Source organism: Mauremys reevesii, linkage group 7 (genome assembly GCF_016161935.1).
Source record: "Mauremys reevesii isolate NIE-2019 linkage group 7, ASM1616193v1, whole genome shotgun sequence".
In the NCBI taxonomy this organism is placed as follows: Eukaryota; Metazoa; Chordata; order Testudines; family Geoemydidae; genus Mauremys; species Mauremys reevesii.
In genome coordinates this window covers 111,303,514-111,322,513 of record NC_052629.1, presented here as the reverse complement: position 1 = coordinate 111,322,513, position 19,000 = coordinate 111,303,514, and the positions used below count along the sequence as shown (strand labels likewise).

General features: G+C 42.1%; 1 protein-coding gene across 5 annotated transcripts in view; it reads left to right on the top strand.

The window, feature by feature from the left end:
- ITPR1 (inositol 1,4,5-trisphosphate receptor type 1) overlaps positions 1 to 19,000 on the top strand; it is a 244,803-nt gene that overhangs the window by 7,772 nt on the left and 218,031 nt on the right. For 2 of the 5 annotated variants that reach the window (XM_039546364.1, XM_039546363.1), the window contains exons 2-5: positions 10,356 to 10,463; positions 11,962 to 12,003; positions 13,341 to 13,418; positions 14,168 to 14,238. In XM_039546364.1, coding sequence (XP_039402298.1) covers positions 10,372 to 10,463; positions 11,962 to 12,003; positions 13,341 to 13,418; positions 14,168 to 14,238 — 283 coding nt within the window. In that variant the 5' untranslated portion in view covers positions 10,356 to 10,371. Of the gene's footprint in view, positions 1 to 9,741; positions 9,837 to 10,355; positions 10,464 to 11,961; positions 12,004 to 13,340; positions 13,419 to 14,167; positions 14,239 to 19,000 lie in introns of all 5 variants that reach the window. The other 3 variants (XM_039546365.1, XM_039546366.1, XM_039546362.1) reach the window with 2 other exon arrangements.

Genomic DNA, 19,000 nt, shown 5'->3' with positions numbered 1-19,000 from the left:
CAATTAGCTCAGGATTTTGGGGATGGGGGGGAAAGTCAAGAAGAGAGATTACTGGTGACGGTTTAGATGTGTAGAGAGGGTGAGATTAGAAACTGCCCTACTTTTTGCTCCCCTTGCTGGCCAGCTTTCTTCTTTGGCCAAGCTCTAGTAGACAATATACAGCAGGTTTTTTGTCACCTGCCACATTGGCTGCCTCTGGTTCCCTTGGCATAGTCCAACTCTCTTCTTTTAATATTAAAATACTCTGGATAACATTGTGTGCTTTGAGGCATCTAAGCTGCTTTCTCCCTTCTGTGTTAGAGCCAGTAGGTATCGACTTTACTAAGCACTTCTTACTCTTAATAGAATTAAAGAGACACTGTCAGGACATACTTGGTCCGAAAGTTTAAAAATGACTTTTTGGCCTGATAGGTGTCCCTCTAATGGGGATTCTTTCCTTTGAGCCTTCCACAGATGTCTGTCAATAAAGTCTGCTAGTTGCATTTCTTACAGTAGCCATCCAAATTGATATTCAAACTAACCTATCAAAACATAAGTTCTACTTCGCGCATTGTTACCATGGCTTGACTTTCAGCCTTGTTTTTCTGTAAGAGGAACAGATAATCCACATTGCTGTTTGACATGTTGTATATCCCTTCTGACTAGGCTGGGCTTGGCAAACCGAGAAAGGGGTGCAGATAAAGAAAAGGAAAGGGTGTAAGAGATTTTCTTGTCAGTGTTAATGACTTATTTGGGTTTACGTCAGTAAGATGATTAAATGTCTTATCTCTTTTTGTAAAGAACTCGAGCATCTGTATGATACCGTTGGTAAAGTATAATATTCAATTATATTTAAGTGATAAACTACATGAGTTCAGCATGCTGGAACTTCCTCACTTTTGAGCACGAAAAATACCTGCCAATGCCATACCCCTGTATCAACTTAGATTCTTGCTTTTAATTTCTTTGCTTCAAGAAAAGGGTGAGAACGAGCTGCTGACTGATAGGCTTCAGACTGAAGCCTATGTCTACCTGCGGAAGTTTTCGACAAAACTTTTTTGTCTTTCACAGGTACTTAACTTCCCCCCCCCCCCCCCGGAAAGACAAAAGTTTTGCTGATACAAGTGGCAGTGTGAACGCGGCTTTGTTAGCAGGAGCACTCTCCTGCCGACAAAGCTAATGCCGTTCGCAGGGCTGGAAGTATTTTGTCGGCAAAAGTGCCAACAAAGAGCGTTTCCACCCGCTGACTTTTAGCAACAAGGCTGTGTCGACACAGCCTTGTCGCTCTAAACTGCACGATGTAGACAAGCCCTCAAGGACACTCTTTTATCTTAATGAAAAAAGTCAAGGCAGTGTGATCTAGAGCTCAGGGCTCTGAGCTGGGAGTCAGGAGACCTGGGTTTTTAATCCTGGCTCTGACACTGACCTGCTGTGTGACCTTGAGCAAGTCATATCCCTTCTCTGTGCCTTTGTTTCCCTTCACATCCTCTGTCTGGTTGGGTTAGATTGCAAGTTTTTCAGGACACTCCCCTACTTCAGTGCAAATAATAATGGGGGGGGGAAAGTAATTTCTTGAAGGTGCAATGTGTTGTCTTTCTCACAAGCTGCCTTGCCAAATGGCAATTGTTATGCAGTCAGCATACTCCTGGACAGAGATGACTGCAGTAGGCGGAAGATGAAATCATACACTAGATAGTTATCCGGTGTTGATACCCTTTAATGTGTAATCACTCAAATATCTACATGTCTGATTCTGCAGTACAAAGCCTTATCAGAAAAGCTGACTACTCCCTGGCCCCTTCTAATGCCCTTTGAAAGTGTGTAAGAGACAGTGGCTGGACCTAACTCCGCTGGTATGTTGGATCCCAATGCTGCCAGCTCTGCGTACAGAAAGCTTGTATGTGAGCTAGTGCAAAAATTGACTCTAATGTGGACTTTGAGTGCCAGTCAAGTCAAGAGGCTATAGATGGCTGCTCAATGCATGGAAATGATTTTGACAGTCAAGAGGTATCCGCTTACACCGTGTTACCGTGAGCTCTGCACATTTAATCTTTCCATGTAGAATGCATACATGTGTGAAGCATCTTTGAACTTTAAGAACAAAATGTTTTCACATGTGCCAGACCTGGAGTTTATAAATGGAAACTCTCTTTTTTTGAGTTCTGAACCCCCACAAAAGAGTAGTTAGTTTAAAAACAAACAAAAAAACCTGGTGAATAAGCACTCCCTCCTCTTCCTTATCCCTCCTTTCCTTAGCTGTTTTCAGTGCAGAATGGAATTCTTAGTAATCTCTTCCTCACAGCCCCTGGCCAGGGAGGGAGTGAAGGAACCAACCTTTTCAGAACAAAGATGAGAAACGTCAGCTCTCGGTGTCCATTTCAGAAAAGCTGGATGTGCCATAGGGACTGATTCAGAATGTTGGGGACTCATCCAAAGACAATATCACAGAGGTCAATAGACTCCTTTTGACTTTGGGCTTTGAATCAGGCTATAGTTATTTTTCACTTTGCCTTTCTTTTCCCCAATGGAAACTCAAACTTTCTTCCATCAGAAACTAAGGTAAAACATGAACTTCCACTCCAGATTACTTGGCCTGTCTAATGGAATAAAGTCTACACAGTTAAGTATAGTTTAGGACTCTAATCTTATCTAGTTAAACTATGTAAGTAGTGAAAAAGACAGCAAAAACGCTCCCTGAAGTGCTTACCCTATTTCAGCAATGATGCAACTAAAATTGCCAATTTCTAGTTACTTTCGATGTGCTCTCTATTGCTCAATTATCCTAATAGCGAAATGAAAGGATCACTGGCATGCAAGGCACAGCAAGTAGCTTTTTAGCTCAAAACAAACATTGCTGGAACTGTATCTTTCAAAGATTAGGGCTCCTGTGTTGTTTTTTTTCTTTCTCTCTTCCCCCCCCCCCTCCACCAATCCAACCCAATTGCTGGAAATAAAAACACCACCAAAGAGGCTTGTTTAATTTTATTTATTTTATGAAAAGGATTTTTAGATGTAGGTTCAGGTATTTAAAATACCACACAAGGTAAACATGAGAGATCAGGTATCTGTAAAATACTGTGAAACACCCTTTTGGTGTTACATTGTTAGAGGAGAAGGATGGCAAACCACCAGCAATGTAGGGGTTTGGAGCAGCCCAGATGCTTCTTCTTATTCCGGGAAAGCAAATTTTCACCACTAGTTCAATGGCTCCATCACTTTTACAACTGAGTCTTCTAAACAGGAGTGAAAATCAGAAGAATTAAATGGTACAAATGCTTCTAAATCATTTGCACTCTCCTTTTCTTATTTTTTTAAACAGACATCTCCTTAAGGTAGCAGATACTTCTCATTTTGGCCCCCCACACTATTGTTCTAGTTCAGTTGTTAGGAATTGCACTTGCATAGGAAGATGCATGAAAGCCTCTTAACATGCAGAGCTTGAATTACAAAGTATCAGATTTATACTCCATTTGCTACAATCTTTTGAGGTCAAGGGGCTATGATTTGCTTTGAATCCGATCTTTAGGTCCAGTCCTCCTTCATATGAGACATCTCATTGAAGCCAGTGGGATAATGGCAGAGCTTCATCCTTTAGTTGCACAAGGTTATAGAAGTGGTATTGGCAATGCAAGAGTTAAATGTTTAACCCTGTTTGCAGAACCTTGTGTTCAGGATGATCATTTCTATGTCTGAATTTTACAGTTCTTCTAAGCTTTGTCTAGAAAGGCCAGTCTATAGTGACAGTATGCACAAGGTAATCGGCAACATTTGCATAAGCAGTTGAAAGTGCTCCATGTATCTCTTTGATGATGAAAGTTTTTGGACAAATAATTGCAAGGAAGTTTTCTGACACTGTTAAGAGCCTTTTTTTTTTTTGGACAAATGAAGGGTCACTCCCGTATCCCACTTCTCAGTAAGAATGTAGCGCACTCTGCTCCACAGTACTACACCTTGCATTACAGGCTGAAGTGCAGCTATGTACTCTATAGCCAGGGGACAGGTAGAAGGGCAAACTGAAACTTCCAGGAGAACAGGGAGTTCCTGTACAGATTAATTCACTGTCTGGATTCAGCTAACTGGTATTTTCAAGTCCATTACCTTAGAACAATAATGCTATAGAACTGCAAAATGACCTGCAAACCAGTGCTTTGGAATTCTCATGAGGCTGAAACAGGTTTCTGCATTTAATTATTTCAAGGCAACTTCTCAGAGAGAGTGAAACTTAATTCTTGCCTAATGAACAATACGCATTTAAAATAAAACATATTTAAAGAGACATTTAAAGGGGTTTTTTTAAGGTCCAAATCTCTAATTGAATTGATAACTGTAATAACGTTTAAGGTCATGACTGCACTTACAGGTTTACAGCTGTGCCGCTGTAAACGCAGCTACGCGAACACTCTATGCCGACAGGAGAGAGAGAGAGTTCTCCTGTCAACATAATAAAAACAGCTCAATGAGCGGTGGTAACTGTGCTGGCCGGAGGGTGTCTTCCCCCCTCCACACACCTGAGCGACAAAAGTTTTGTCAACGTAAGTTCTAATGTAGACATGGCCTAAGTCAAATGTTGCTAAGGAATTCTTTTGAAAAAAAAAGTTTAACCTTTTAATATTTTTAAGGATGTGTGTCGAAAAAAATATTCTGCCTAACAGTCCATGTCCATGTTTCATGCCTAACTTTTAAAAACTGGAAAGTTCATCTTTAAAACTTCCTTTCTCCCAGCCCAAATATAACATTTATCTCTAAATTAGATGCTTATGATTAGGAGGAAAAGAGCATCTTTATTTTTTAAGTTCCCTATTGATGCTGCCAGGGGCGGCTCTAGGAATTGCGCCACCCCAAACAGGGCGGCACGCCACGGGGGGCGCTCTGGCAGTCGCCGGTCCCGTGGCTCCGGTGGACCTCCTGCAGACGTGCCTGCAGAGGGTCTGCTGGTTCCGCGGCTCCGGTAGACCTCCCGCAGGCTTGGCGCACTGGGGTCTGGAGCCGGCCCTGGATGCTGCGGTTGTTGCTTCCACCTTGAGTTAAGCGTGTGAATGCAGGTTCAGAGGAAATGAGATTTTTGTTTGTACCTTACTATCATGTTTGCTCCTTCTGGGCCTTTGATGCTTTCAACATAGCTCAGGGCTCTGAATGTTATAACTGCCAAACTGCTGGTATCACCTTATGATTGGGTTTCATTATTGAAATCCAGCAGCTGAACCCAGAAAGAATCTTTGTTTTAATCTTCAGCTTAAACACTGGGAATACATTGTTTCATGACCTGGTGCGTGCCATGTTCTTTTTCTGATGTCTTCAGGTAACTTTTTTTTTCTCTTCTCTTATCCAGATTTTTGTGTGGTGGTGGTGGGGCAGGGGGATCACTGTTAAAAGACTCTGATTCTACTTGTTCTCAGGAGAAGGTGTGTGTGTGTGTGGGTGTGTTTTGGTCTTTTTTAAACTAGTTTTTGTTTACAGCATTAGTTGATTACTGAGTTGGCACTTGCATATCTAAAATAAACAAATTGCCAAACAGTTGTTCTGTTTAAAGTAGCCTAATTGCTTTTTGAGTTGAAAAGCATTTATACTTTTAACCACAAAAACTAGTTATTGTTCATGTGTGCAGGAGTTCCTCCCCCCCTTATAGAACTGTACAAACATTGTATTTTATGATGTCTAATATGCATCTTGAACTATTCCATTTATATGTGATGAGGAAGGGTTTTCTTGTGGACCTGGACACAGGGCAGCTGAGACATTGGCCACAAGACGAAAACCTTCTTGTTAGTCAGTGTGGTCTAAATGTGATATGAATCTGGGCCAAGACGTCCAAAAGCAATTAATGATTAAGTGTGTCAACTTCTGGGTGCCTGATTTGAGACAGTTTAAAGAGGCTTTACCCAGAGGGTGGGTGCTGATCACTCTGAAAATCAAGGCCCCTTTAAGATGTCTCAAGTTGGACACCCAAAGTTCCTATCTTGGCTTTGTTTTTTTTGTTTTGTTTTGTTTTTTAAATTGACAAGCCCTATGTCCAGTGAATCCAAATATAAGTTTGTGCTCCTTGATTCAAGCGGGGAGGGGGGGTCGGAAGCTCATTTCCTGGTAGATAGTCATTGTCAGCCTTCTTGAAACACAAATGCCTAATCAGTCAGGAGATGCTTGTTTTTTTTGTAGCTGTTCATAAGCCTCTGTCAGATCAGGAAACTAACTAGCTGGAAGCAAACTAAACTCACTCAGTAATTTTTCTCATTACCTGTAAATCTTAGATATGGGAAGGCCTGTTGGATAATTTAGTCCATCATTCCAGCTGCCAGTTCAGTATGTTCTTCAGTACTGTCCAATCTAAGAAATTGTGAGCACATGTTTAAGTTCAATGTCATACACGTTGTTTGGTAGTCCTTAGTTATACAAGAGTGTAACATAAGTAGACAGTGTTCAATTTCATCAGCTTCTACCTTCTCCCCCTTAGTGATAGGGAGGGTCTGATCTTGCACTGTTAAATTTGGGCTGTTGTGAAGACCTTGTTATTTAGTGTGCAAAGTTCATGACAGCTTCAGTGAAGTGACAGATGATAAAGGTCTATTCATAACAGAGACTCCCTGAATCTCTCTCCAGGGTTATAAATTACTTTATCAAGGGTAAATATGGTTAAATTTGAGTTTCCTTAAACATGTACACTTTTTTATATGGAAGACTGAATAATACCAGAGGTATGTTTGAAAGTTACTGTCCTGTTCTTAAGCCTGGCTTTGGACAGAGCATCTGGGATTTCAATTTTTCATATTCTGGATGCCCGAGAAAGACATTCTTCTTGTCTCTATTGGAAGTCGGTAGTTTTGACCTCTACATTCTCCAGCGTACAGCTGTGATGAACATTGATGCTTTTCTAAAGTAAAATGATCTTAAAGGCCTCTTCTCTAGGGAGATAACTAGTGCACTGCTGTGGGAAGAGTAGTTCACATCCTGTGTTATCCAGTTCCTGCTACCCAAGTCTGTCTTCTTCTCTGGACATGTGGGTTTTTTTGTTTTAAGAATTGAAAATTTTAGTGTGTGTGTATGGATACTCAAAACTACAATACAGTAAGGCTATGGTTTTTCAACCCTGACTACATAAAGTCAGGCTACTAAATCCATATTTAAGGACTGAAATACATGGCTGGATTTTTTGTTGTCCGTCCGTTGTTTCGGCCTCCCCCTCCTCCCCCCCCCCAGGTAGTGCTGAGTATCTGCAGCTCCCTCTGACTTCAGTGTTTTGCTCGGTAAATTTAAAGTGGTCCTAATTGTATGTGCTGGTGCGTATGTGTGTATGCCTACATAGGGACTAGGGAGCCTGACTTCAGGAACCCAGATCTGGAAATCTTGTCATAATGCTGAAGTCGGCAATTGAAATCCAACCGAGGAAAAGGGAAAGATAATATTTCTACTGACGCTAACTCAGCCACTTTGCATATCATGTATGTTTTTGGGCATCTGTTTTAAAACCTCAAAATCTTAAGCTCCACATCTGAGAAGAGAAACAAGAATGGACTATGCATCATGTATACACTGTGGCTGTATGAGTTAGTGTTGATGAAGGAGCCTTAAGCCAGCACACTGCCGCCATAAGCAGGCATAGCTTTATTGACTTCTGAGGAGTTGAACAATGTACGTGAGTTATGAACTTGGCCCCTTGATTTTAGCTGTGCTTGACTTTGATTTTTAATTCTGCAAATCACAGTGTATCTTCAAGGCACAAGAACCTTGATTTGGAGCATGGTAAAGGGATAGTTGGTTACAGTGTTTTAGGAGACTGTAATGGGTCGGACTCACCCCTGTGGCGCCTCCTGCTGGTGACTCAGGGGAATTAGCTCGGGTTCCAGCACGGAGCGCCCTCTGCAGGCCAGTGATCCACCTGTTCCCTGGCCCTGAGTCCCTCCCTGGACCCCGGTGCCCTTTCACATGGGGTGCTGCCCCCTGGCAGTAACCCCTTTCTGTCAGGGTCTCCTCTCCCCAGGGAACCCCCACCCTCTATCCCCACCTTGCCTCAGTATATGGCTACTGCCAGTCATCGTGTAGCCCCCCGTCCTGGGGCAGGCTGCAGTATCAGCCTATTCATCACTGGCAAGGAGGGTTTGGACCTGCTGCCTTAGCCTACCCCTGGGCTGCCCTCTGCAACCCCCAGTACCTGCTAGCCCTCTGCTAGGCAGCAGCCTGGGGCTTTCCAGGCTGGAGCTCCCCAGCTCCTCTGCCTTTCCCCAGCCCTGCTTCACCCAGGTACCTTATGTCCAGCTCCCTGCAGCCAGGCCCATCTCCCTCTATAGCTAGAGAGAGAGAGAGACACTCACTCTTGGGCTTCTGTCTCACAGCCTCTTATAGGGGCCAGCTGAGCCAGATTGGAGCATGGCCACAGCTGAGCCTACTTTCCCCAATCAGCCCAGGCTTCTTGCCCCAGCCTAAAGGCTGCTTCCTCCAGCCACAGCCCCTTCCCTGGGCTGTTTTTAACCCCTTCAGGGCAGGAGCAGGGGTCCACCCTGCTACAGAGACAAAACACAGTCTAGATTCACTGCTTCATATTATGCCTAGCAGTTGCTAATCCACCCCCTCCACAAATGTTCCTAACTCTGTGCTTGCTGAGCCCAGACCTTACTTAATATGCTTGAACCCTACCTCTGCAAGTAAACAAGTTAATGTTCAATGAAATGGGAATGCTTATCCCACTCACAATGTCAAGGCTGTGCTCTGTAATAAATATAATTTCCTGCTATTTAATTCTCCCTCCTGAAGGAGGACCACTTTTCTGTGCCTCTTACATGTCAGTTCTCAAGAACAATACTGCTGGTTAGTGAGGGTTGGGAGTATTTTTATTTGTTCTTTTAAAACTAAGGGCCCAACCCTGAGCACCCTTACCTAGGCACAGCTCCATTAAGCGTTCCAGAGTGCAGGATCAGGCTCCAAGGGCATATAAAATCAGCAGAGCTGTGTTACTACCTTCTTTCTGAAATCTGTCATTCAGGGTACTAATCCAAGAGTGACCCAACTGTTGAAAAACCATGAGTCAGGCACCACCCAACAACTGTCAGGCTGGCTAAAATTCATGAGATATGAACAAATATTAAATTAAGAGGGTTTTTTTATTTTCCCTCTGGTTTTTGAACTTTGAAACTCTTTTCTATGAGGCAGGGGTGCTGGAACAATTTGTATAGTGGGGGTGCCGAGGGCTATTGAACCAAACTGTAAACCCTGTATAGGATGGAAACCATTTCAAGGTAGGGAGTGCGGCAGCACCTCGTGCACCCCTAGTTCCAGCACCTATGCCACATGGGTTAGAAATGGGCCTTCATTTTTTTGAAAGTAACAGCTCAGACTCTCACATAATGGCATGAATCCAGGGGCCTGGGCTTTAAGAAGAAAACACCAGGTATCTGAGACTTGGGAGTAAAATGGTGAGAGTCAGCAACACTGAGTGGCTGTCTCTTAAACATGATTATGATTGTTTTGGCACTTTTTTGCACAGAACTGAATTTCATTTCATAGGGGGTTGACTTCCATGTTAAGTGTATATTTTAAAGTCTGTTTAATCACTTAGACTCCTGGAAAACCACAACTGGAATCTTTAGGTGGTTGCATGGAGAATCTGCTGCCAAACATCTACAATAACATTTCTCACAATGTCTTCATAAATGTTGTATTTCTGTTAAGATGGTAGCTACTTCCATATAGTGATGGAGCTGACAAAAATGCTTACAAACCATGCTAATACTTTTACATTAAAATTCCTTTGACCATCATTTCATTATATCCCAGGGCACTTTCAAATTGCTCCTGAATGCACTAAGTCTGATCTGGAACTAGCACACCTGGCTTACACAGAGAAATCTTTCCTGGTTTAGAACAGTACTGTAAGTAAAATGCCTTAAATTAAGGGCATCTGCTCCTTTCTTCCTTTTCTTTAACCCCGTTCTCCACCTGGTGAGAATGTGCCTGGCATGGAATCTTTTAAGTGAATATCTGTGTGATAAACTGGGTAAACAAAAATCATTGAATGGGACACTGTGGAGCTCAAGTTGTCTTTGCCCTGAGATACCTATCTAAGTTTTCACTGCAGCATGGGCTGGGAAATACTCTTCCAACTGTAGAAACTACAATCCAAACTTCCTGTCTCCAATACATCAACCTCCAGATCAAAGAGTTGTTCAGCTGGCCAGATGGTGACTAGACTCATGTATTTTTTTTTAATGCTTTTATCACTTTAAAGTCAGCACTTTCTTGGAATTGCATCAAGTGTTCACTCTTTGAATTTTTTTTTTAGGTTTTTTTTGTTTGTTTTTTGGCTTGTTGTCTATGGGGCTTTTACTCAGGGAATTCTTCTACCTAGTAAATACACTAACACTCCTTTTCCCTCTCTTTTTTTTTCCTAGGGCCAACAAGCCGGAAATGTCTGACAAGATGTCAAGCTTCCTTCATATTGGAGACATTTGCTCTCTATATGCAGAGGGCTCAACAAATGGATTTATCAGCACCTTGGGGTAAGGTCACCTGTTTGCTTGCATTGAAAGATGTCCTTAGCTGTGCAAAAGACCGACAAGGCTGAGCTAGTAATCCTGAGTCTAATGGATATGGGTATTTCCTGCACCCATAAATAATGGAATAAGTTGGAGTCTTCTGTAAAAACTTGTCATGTTTTGAAAATAGCTTTCTATCTGCTCTATTGCTTTGGGCTATCACTTGAGAGGACGGAGGAGATAGGAATGGAAATAGTATGGTTTTACCATGGGATGGGCAAACAGCTTGTCACGGTTAAGTTATGGGGGGAGGGATGTGAGGAAGGAGTTTGGGAAGGAGCAGGCCCCTTGGCATAATCTGCTGATGGAGGATGGAAGGCAGCTTAGGTAGACATTTTAAAAGAAAAGAGTAGGTCAAATCGCGTCTGTACCAGTACTTACCACTAATGACTGGTCCTACCTCTTCCGACATGCCTAAGATTTCTCATGTAAACAACATCACGCTTCTCCAACTCAAGGGTATTTACTTTTTTTGCTGCTGGGCTGCATCTCCAAGAACTGGAGCAGTAGCCCTGCCTCGCTTGCTCCTGTTGCTTGGTGCACTTTCTTTGGTGGCCTGTCCACCCTGACAAACACCATACTACATGCTTCCTGGTAGAGTAGCCATTCAGCAAGTCTTCTCAGAAACCAGTCCAGGTTGCTTCCTTAATCAACAAGTGTTAGGTGGCCACTCTTCTAGGGCAAGGAAGCTTTCCTCTGGTGAGTGTCATCAACTCCAGGAGAATCTAAGCTTTGACTAAAAAATGACACAAACCTGTTTAATTTCACTCTACTGCTGCTTGGGGACAGCTCTTCATATCAGAGACTGGCACTGGAGCTATTCACTGGGCAAAGCAGTAAAGGCTGGGAGAGGAGTAACAGCAGATACCTTCTCCTTACAGCAGTCGGAATGCTGAGGGAGGGCAGAGTAACTGGTAGACAGTTTACCATGGCCACCAGGAAGCTGGCTGAGCAGTAAAGTAACAGTCAGGAAGGTTGGTGGGATGAGGGCTAGAGAGACACACTTCTTCTCCCTTCCAGCAGTCATCGGGACCTGGGGATGGGTGAGGCAGTGATAGTGGCTGCAAATAATTCAGTTCCTACTGTCCAGATGCATATAAGAGATGAAGCTTCTGAGCAGGGGAAAGGGACATCATCCCCTCTCCCCACTTCCCAGCAGCTAGTGATGGTTGGCATCTTACCTGGATGTTGCCCCAGACGAACTTGTAGATTTAGTCCTCGAACTGTTAGGGTTCTAGAATAGCTGCTAGACTTTCTGAGTAGGTATGAGGATGTGGGTGCATGGAATCATCTGTTGGAGGGAGATGACAGAAAAGATAAGTACTTTATGGGGAGCCAGTGGGAAGGACTCAGAAGAAAGGAGTTAGGAAAATCGAGGATGTAGATTGCTACTGACGGGGGAAAGGGAAACTAGTGGGAGAGAAAGAAGCAAGCACTAAAGAAGCACCGTGATCTATTATAGGAAAAAGAAGAAAATGTGGGATGCTGCCAGAAGGGAAAGAAGGTATGATAAAAGCAAAGCATGTAGTGAGTAGGGTTGGTTGAATAGTATTTGGCAAACGTATTTGACAAATTTCCCAGGTGCTCATCAGATATGATTCATGGTCTTTGCAACATTCGACCAGCTGTATAACTGGCCAAATACTACTTGCTGAACATTGGTGAAGTTAATTGAAAAATATATTTAACTGTTTATTCTACTGTTAAAGTAACCCAAAGAGTAAATAACATTTAAAAAAACAAAGCAGGAAGTTGATTTGACTGTACATTTTAATTAAAATACAGTGCACAATAAACAACTGGCTATGGCTTTGAGGGCATTACTGAGCAGCTATTTTTCACCGTGGCTTCAAATTCATTCACAATATTTTAAGGTAATTGTACTGTAAAATGGTCATGTGTACTCTGAGCCAGATTTGAAATAGAAATCCCAATTGCTATGTGAAACATGAAATGTATTAGCATCTTAATATCCCTTCATAGTCAAATTATCTTTGTCCCATAGTTCACTTACTGTTTGACCTGAAGAAAATTAAAGCAGCTCAGGAAAAAAATCAATGTAATCATCCTCAGTTGTTATGATATAAGGCTATCAAAACTCCAAGTTATGCTGTGTGATGGCTTATGAATGCAGTTAATGAAGGATGGAAAACAAATACTGTTATAAACCCTAATGCTGTTCCATCCAAGTAAATCTATCTTTGAAGGATGTTCTTGCTTAATATTCCTGTGACGTGTCTTCACTGCTTAATCAGAACTTCCCTTTTGCTATTTTCCAAATTCAGTGTTCTGATTATTCTAATTACTATTTTATTATGTATATAAATCTCGTCTTGTGTGTTGCACACACTAAAAAAATATTTTCTTTATTGTGATAATCCACCATGTATAGATAGGAAGTTCACCTTCTCTTAAGTCCATGTAAACACCTTTGAATCAATTATTTTTCTATGCACTTCATGATTTTCCATAATTGTTGTCTCAAAGACATTCCCTGCATGTAACCAGCCTCTGCAAAGAACAGTTCTCATATTCTAGATCTCAAGCTGTTTTTCCCAGCTGTTACTATATGAGAATGGAGTGTCCCAAACCTTCAGGACATTGGGGAGAACTGTGCTTTATGCACATGTTGAAGGCCTCTTTGACAGGTCAGTGGAAAGATCTTAATTTGAGCTGAGAAAGTCAAACTAGATACTTTAAAATATTTGTTTACTGTATATGAAAAATAGAGGTGTTCAGCAAAAATATAGTTTAGACCATCTGGAACTATGTCCAAGGCATAAGACTTGTGACAGGTAACAGCAATATACTTACCTTGTTTCCTTCGTTCCCTGGGAGTAGACACGCCCCCATGTCTTTGCCAGTACATGCTCAGAGAAGAAGCTCTCTGTTGGAACTCTCTGATGGAACGCCTTACAGGTGCAGTTATCCAATTCTATCCCCTTCCTGGTAAAGCAGGAGGAGGTTAGATTGATCTTCTGTTGATACCAACCTTCACTGGACTATTGAAAAAAAAAAAGAAAAAAAAAACCCCACTCCTCCATAATTAAGCCAATTTTGACCTGACCCTGGCAGTTCTCTTCAGTGATGTATATTTGGCTATCTGGCTCCAAGGTGAAACCTTTACCTTTTGATGACTGGTAAGCAAGGATGCATCAGTTATGCCTTCCTCTCTCTTTCAGTAGTGTGTTTTTCCCTATGCTAATGTAGTTTGTTCCTGGCTTTTTGGACACTGAGGCTTCACTGGGGGTAATATGTGATCTGATGCATTCATCATTTTTCCCCCCTAGTTTGCTGCCCTTGTTTATTACATATTCTCAAACAGTGGTATCTGTCCAAGAGGTGACATTTGCAGTCTAGCCTTTGCTCATCTAATTAGAATATGGGCCAGTCTGAGTGTTTCCCCAGGAAGGGACGTGAGGAAGACGCAGGAGTGATAACTTCCTAATTGTCCTGCCCGTCCAGCAGTGTGGTTCTGGACAACACAAACAAATTAGCTGCATGCTTCATAGAAAGATTTGGCATGAGCTGGTTTCTGGGAATTGTCTGTCCTCCATTGAAGCGGCCAGCAGGATTGAGTATTGAAAGCAACCCACTTTGTGTCTGGTACCTAGGAAGTAGTAGTTGCAAGCAAAAACGTCTTACCTGAGTTGCTCATTTCTTTGCAGCCTTGTGGACGATAGATGTGTTGTGCAGCCGGAAGCAGGTGATCTTAATAACCCACCCAAAAAATTCAGAGGTAAGATTATAAGTTTACGTACGATCCTCTTTCAAATGTCTCCTTAAAACTCACCTTTGCTGTGATGTCTGCAAACGAACTTGGTAAGTGTTAGGTTGCTGATGGGCTGGTACCCCCCGCCTATCATGCTGACTAATGTTGTCTCATAGTTTTCTTGTACTCCTCCCTCTGTCTGTGTCTACCTGCTGCCTCTTGTTTTATACTTAGACTGTAAGCTCTCTTGAGCAGGGACTGTCTTTTGTTCTGTGTTTGTGCAGCGCTTAGCACAATGGGGTCCTGGTGTACTTATTACCCTAATAATTTAAAGCTCCCCTATCTCTGGTTCAGAACGATGGCTGCATATGTCATGTTTTAGAGGCTTTGCGCTAGTGGCCTTCTGTAGGGGATTTAGCATCTTCCTGTGAACCTTTCTTTTCCACTGGTGATGACTTAAACTTAGTCCCAATGTCTTTCATGGTGTGGAGACACATAGGTGCTCAACACATAAAACAGCAATTTCACAATTAGTTGGCTTGCATAGGTTTAAGAACACATTTTGGGTGTGTTTAGTTTAGGCTGGTTTTCTTATCGGTGCAAACAGGATGCAAACAGGTTTGTTTCATTTCCTTTTCTCCATGTTTAATTTGGCTCCTTTATGACATACAGAGAGCATAAATAGGTTTAGTATTGTATAGACAGAAAGTAACCCTAGGAAAGAAAATGAAAGGGAGTGAACCTGGTTCGACACAACAGCCCCTGTTTTGACCTCACCAAGTACTAATAAGTTTAAGTTTGCCCGCCTGCCCCGCACCATGAAATTAACCCTAAGAAAGATATGCTTGGTCACATGGGATAAAAGCCTTCCTCTTTCAGATCTTAGATAGGCAGTGGCAAAAGAAGACCATAGTGACTTCTCCTTGTTAAACTAATTTTTGAATGGGAAGGGAAGAAATGAATGTGGGTCCATTCTCAGTTAGTTTCTTAAATTTCTTCTCTGTGCCCCACTCATTTTTAGCGCCTGAAGTTCAAAGAAACCGAATAAAAGATTCATTTATCTTGTATTGCCTCCTAACCCTTGCTAAGAAACAGAAAATGAGCAAGCTGGTTAAAGAGTAGGTGTGTAAAATGTTTGCCCTCTCTTCACTGGGTGTATTCTGCAGCACGCTACCTTTAATGTGTGTTTGCTACCCTCTTGCTTTAGGTATGGAATGTCATTTTTTGAGACGTGTGGAGTGCCAACAATCTCACTGAACATCTGAGAGCTGCAGGTGATCAGCTCCTTTGAAAAGTCATGCACCCTCTCCATTGCTGTCTGGCTTTTATGACAGCTGCAGTTTTCCTTCCCTCACAATTCAGAACACTGATGAGATCACATTAATTAAAAACAGCCTGTAAAAAGGGAATTGGGATAAATGGGTTATTGCTGTTAGATCACTGTATCGTGCTCTCTTTTTCCTGGGTGCTTTAATACTAAATGGCTAATCGGTGTACTTATATGTAATGCGTTGACTATGCTGAAAAAGTGGTCTAGAGTAGTTTTAGCACTCAGTGTTAAATTAGCCAAGGAAAGTGGAGTGCTGCTGTTCTGGATGTTGTCTCATGAACTGGAATATATGATGCTAAACAAATTTTGATCTTAGCATAAAAGACTAAGGAGGAAAAAGAACAGACTTGACTAGGAAGAGCCAGGAAAGGTGAGAGGAAGAATAGAAAGACAATTATCACTCATGTAGCTTAGTGACTACAGCTAGGTACAAGTAGCTACCACACATTTGTCCAACATCTAAAACATTATGTTTGGAGGTTGCTTGTAAATTATTAAGGGAGAAATGAATAATCTGACAACCGTTTCAACCTGTGTAGAAGCAATTTCACCGAAGACTTCACAGGGAAGCCTATATGTTCTTTCCTTTAACAGTTAATGGCAATGGAAGGTATAAAACCTTAGCACAATGTTCTTTATATGTTAATTCCCCAAAAAGATCTTAAAAGTGTGTAACACCTCTTTGTCTATGTATTTTTATATGGCCTCCATCACCACTACATTGGAGCATCTCAGGTTGACTTCACCACCTTCTGTGCAGTAGGGAAGTATTTCCTCATGTATAGATTGTAAATAGAGGCACAGAGAGAGCAAGTTACCTGCCTGCGGTCATGCAAGAATTGGATGGCAGAGCCAGGAGTTCCATCCAGGTCTCCTGAGTGTCAGTCCAGTGTCTTAATGACAAAAGCGAGAATCCCAGCATAAGGGACACCGCTGCACACAGACACCTAGAGAAAGTCAGCCTCCTCTTGAGTGGAGGGCAACAGCAAACCAAGGGCTGTAGTTGCACAACAGGAGAAACTTTGGCTGAAGAGACACAGACACCACTTCAGCTTACAGGTTCTCTAAATAGCCGGTGATTTGATATATTTTAACATCTCTAAAGAAGGGCTCTCCTGAACTCTGCACGAGTGGCACCATCTGGTCCCAGAGTTTAGGCTGGTCAAAATTGAGGCTTAGGGCCCTGTGATGCTTTCTCAGAGCATCCTGAACTGTAAGCTGCCTTGTTACCCCTCTGCCTCAGTGAGAGAGATTTGCTGCTGCTAAACGGTACTTCAGCTCCCTGATGCTCCAGTCCATTAGCCAGCCCAACAAACTCTTCGGGACTTTGCCAATCCTAACTTTGCCTTGCAGGTTAACTCTTGGTGTACTTCAGTTCCTGAACTCTCCTGAAGTGTTCCCCTGCCGCATCCAGACTTGTCACTGGGCTCCCACAGAAATACCAAATTCATTGTCTCCAGAGAGACAGAATACACACCAGCCTGCTGGCACAGCCAAGAGTGCACGCTTCACTTAATAGAATAACACTGAGATGGATTTATAATAAAGCAAGAATAAGTTCAAAGTGATTCTACGCCGAGATAATAGAAACTGGTTACAAATAAAACAGAAGTATAACATGCTTCTAAGAGACTACATCTAACCTTAGCAGGTGTCAAGCTTTGTCTAAAACAGTTTTCTCACCTCCAGTTACTTTTCAGCATCACCACCTTACATAGTTGGGGATCAGTGTTGACCTCTTTGTTCCCTTAGTGATGGATCACAAGATGCCCTTTTGCTTCGCCTTTATATTCTCTAAGGTTCGTTGTGTTTTGTCTCGAGAGTCAGGCTGACCCCCTGGGGCTCTACATATGGTATTCTCCAGGGTGCTGATGCCAGGCAGCGTGTTCATCCTCCTGATAACTGATGTTTACCTTGGATGCAAATGAACTACCCATCGTCTGACATCCCTGTGCTCCATTTTCGCTATAGAAACCTGCAAATCAATACTGCTTTGTCTAGGACAAATGTGTTTATACAGTCTGCCTCTAAAACACGCTTTAGGAACATATTTCCAGCACACACACACACACACACACACACACACACACACACACACACACACACCTAATTCTGTGCACGCTGTCTGTACTTACGTCACACCATGATATTTTTGACAAGTGTCTCGCCAGTTTTCATTTGATAGGGCACTCTTTACAAATTACACCTAAATACTATGACAGTTATGTGTTTTAAGTATGTCTGGTCTGATGGAAATTCACAGAACAACGGGCCCACTGCCAATTGGCATTGAGAGGGTCTTAGGGTGACAGCTATGGTACGAGTGGCAGTTCACTTAGATATATCCATGCTGGCTGTAGTACCTCACTAAAAAATAGCTGTGAGGACTCTGCGGTGTGGGCTGCACAAGCCAGCTTGCCACACCCCGTCCCGCTGATATGTATTCACGTGTGCGGCTGGCACTGAAGACTGCTCCGTGGCATCCTTACTGCTATTTTTAATGAGCTAGCTAGGCTACAGTTAGTGTGAGAGTGTCTGCCTGAGCTGCAAATCATATCCCTGGATGCCACGTAAACATAACCTTTGTCCTCAAGCTATTCCCTCCAGCTAAAATATTGCAAAATCCTTCTGGATAGCATTGGGACTAAAACAGGTAGATAGCACAGATACCCTCAACCTATGGGTTGGGTCCAGTCCACAACAAGGTCTGTGGTCTCTCACATGTTCTAAAACTAGGGCTGTCAAACGATTTAAAAAAACTAATTGTTCTTAATCGCAGTTTTAAGTGCACTGTTAAACAGTAATAGAATACTAATTTAAATTTATTATACATATTTTGGATACTTTTCCTACTATTCAAATATATTGATTTCAGTTACAATGCAGAAAGCTAAGTGAAGAGTGCTCACTTTATATTATTTGTTACAAATATTTGCATTGTAAAAAAAGATAAACAAAGTAGTATTTTTCAATTCACCTCATACAAATACTGTAGTGCAATCTCTTTATCACGAAAGTGCAACTTACAAATGTAGAATATTTTTTTACATAACTGCACTCAAAAACAAAACAATGTAAAACTGTAGAGCCTGCAAGTCCACTCAGTCCTACTTCATGTTCAGCCAGTTGCTAAGACAAAACAAGTTGTTTGGTTTTTTTACAGTGCAAATATTTGTAATAAAAAATAATATAAAGTGAGCACTGTGCACTCTGTATTCTGTTGTAATTGAATTTGTGATAGTGATTTCACATGGTATTTGCTAGAACAAAGCATTAGGTGGGATCTGGTAGGCTGTAATGAGGCCTGCTCTCCCTGAGACTTAAAAGAAGAGATTATGACTATGCTGAAGTCTAATCTTAGCTTGACTTGTGGGAGCATTCAGAAAGCCTTGCTAGAAGTAAGTGAATGTGGTTAATTACATTCTAGGTTTCCATTAGAGTAGGAGCCCAGGTAATCAA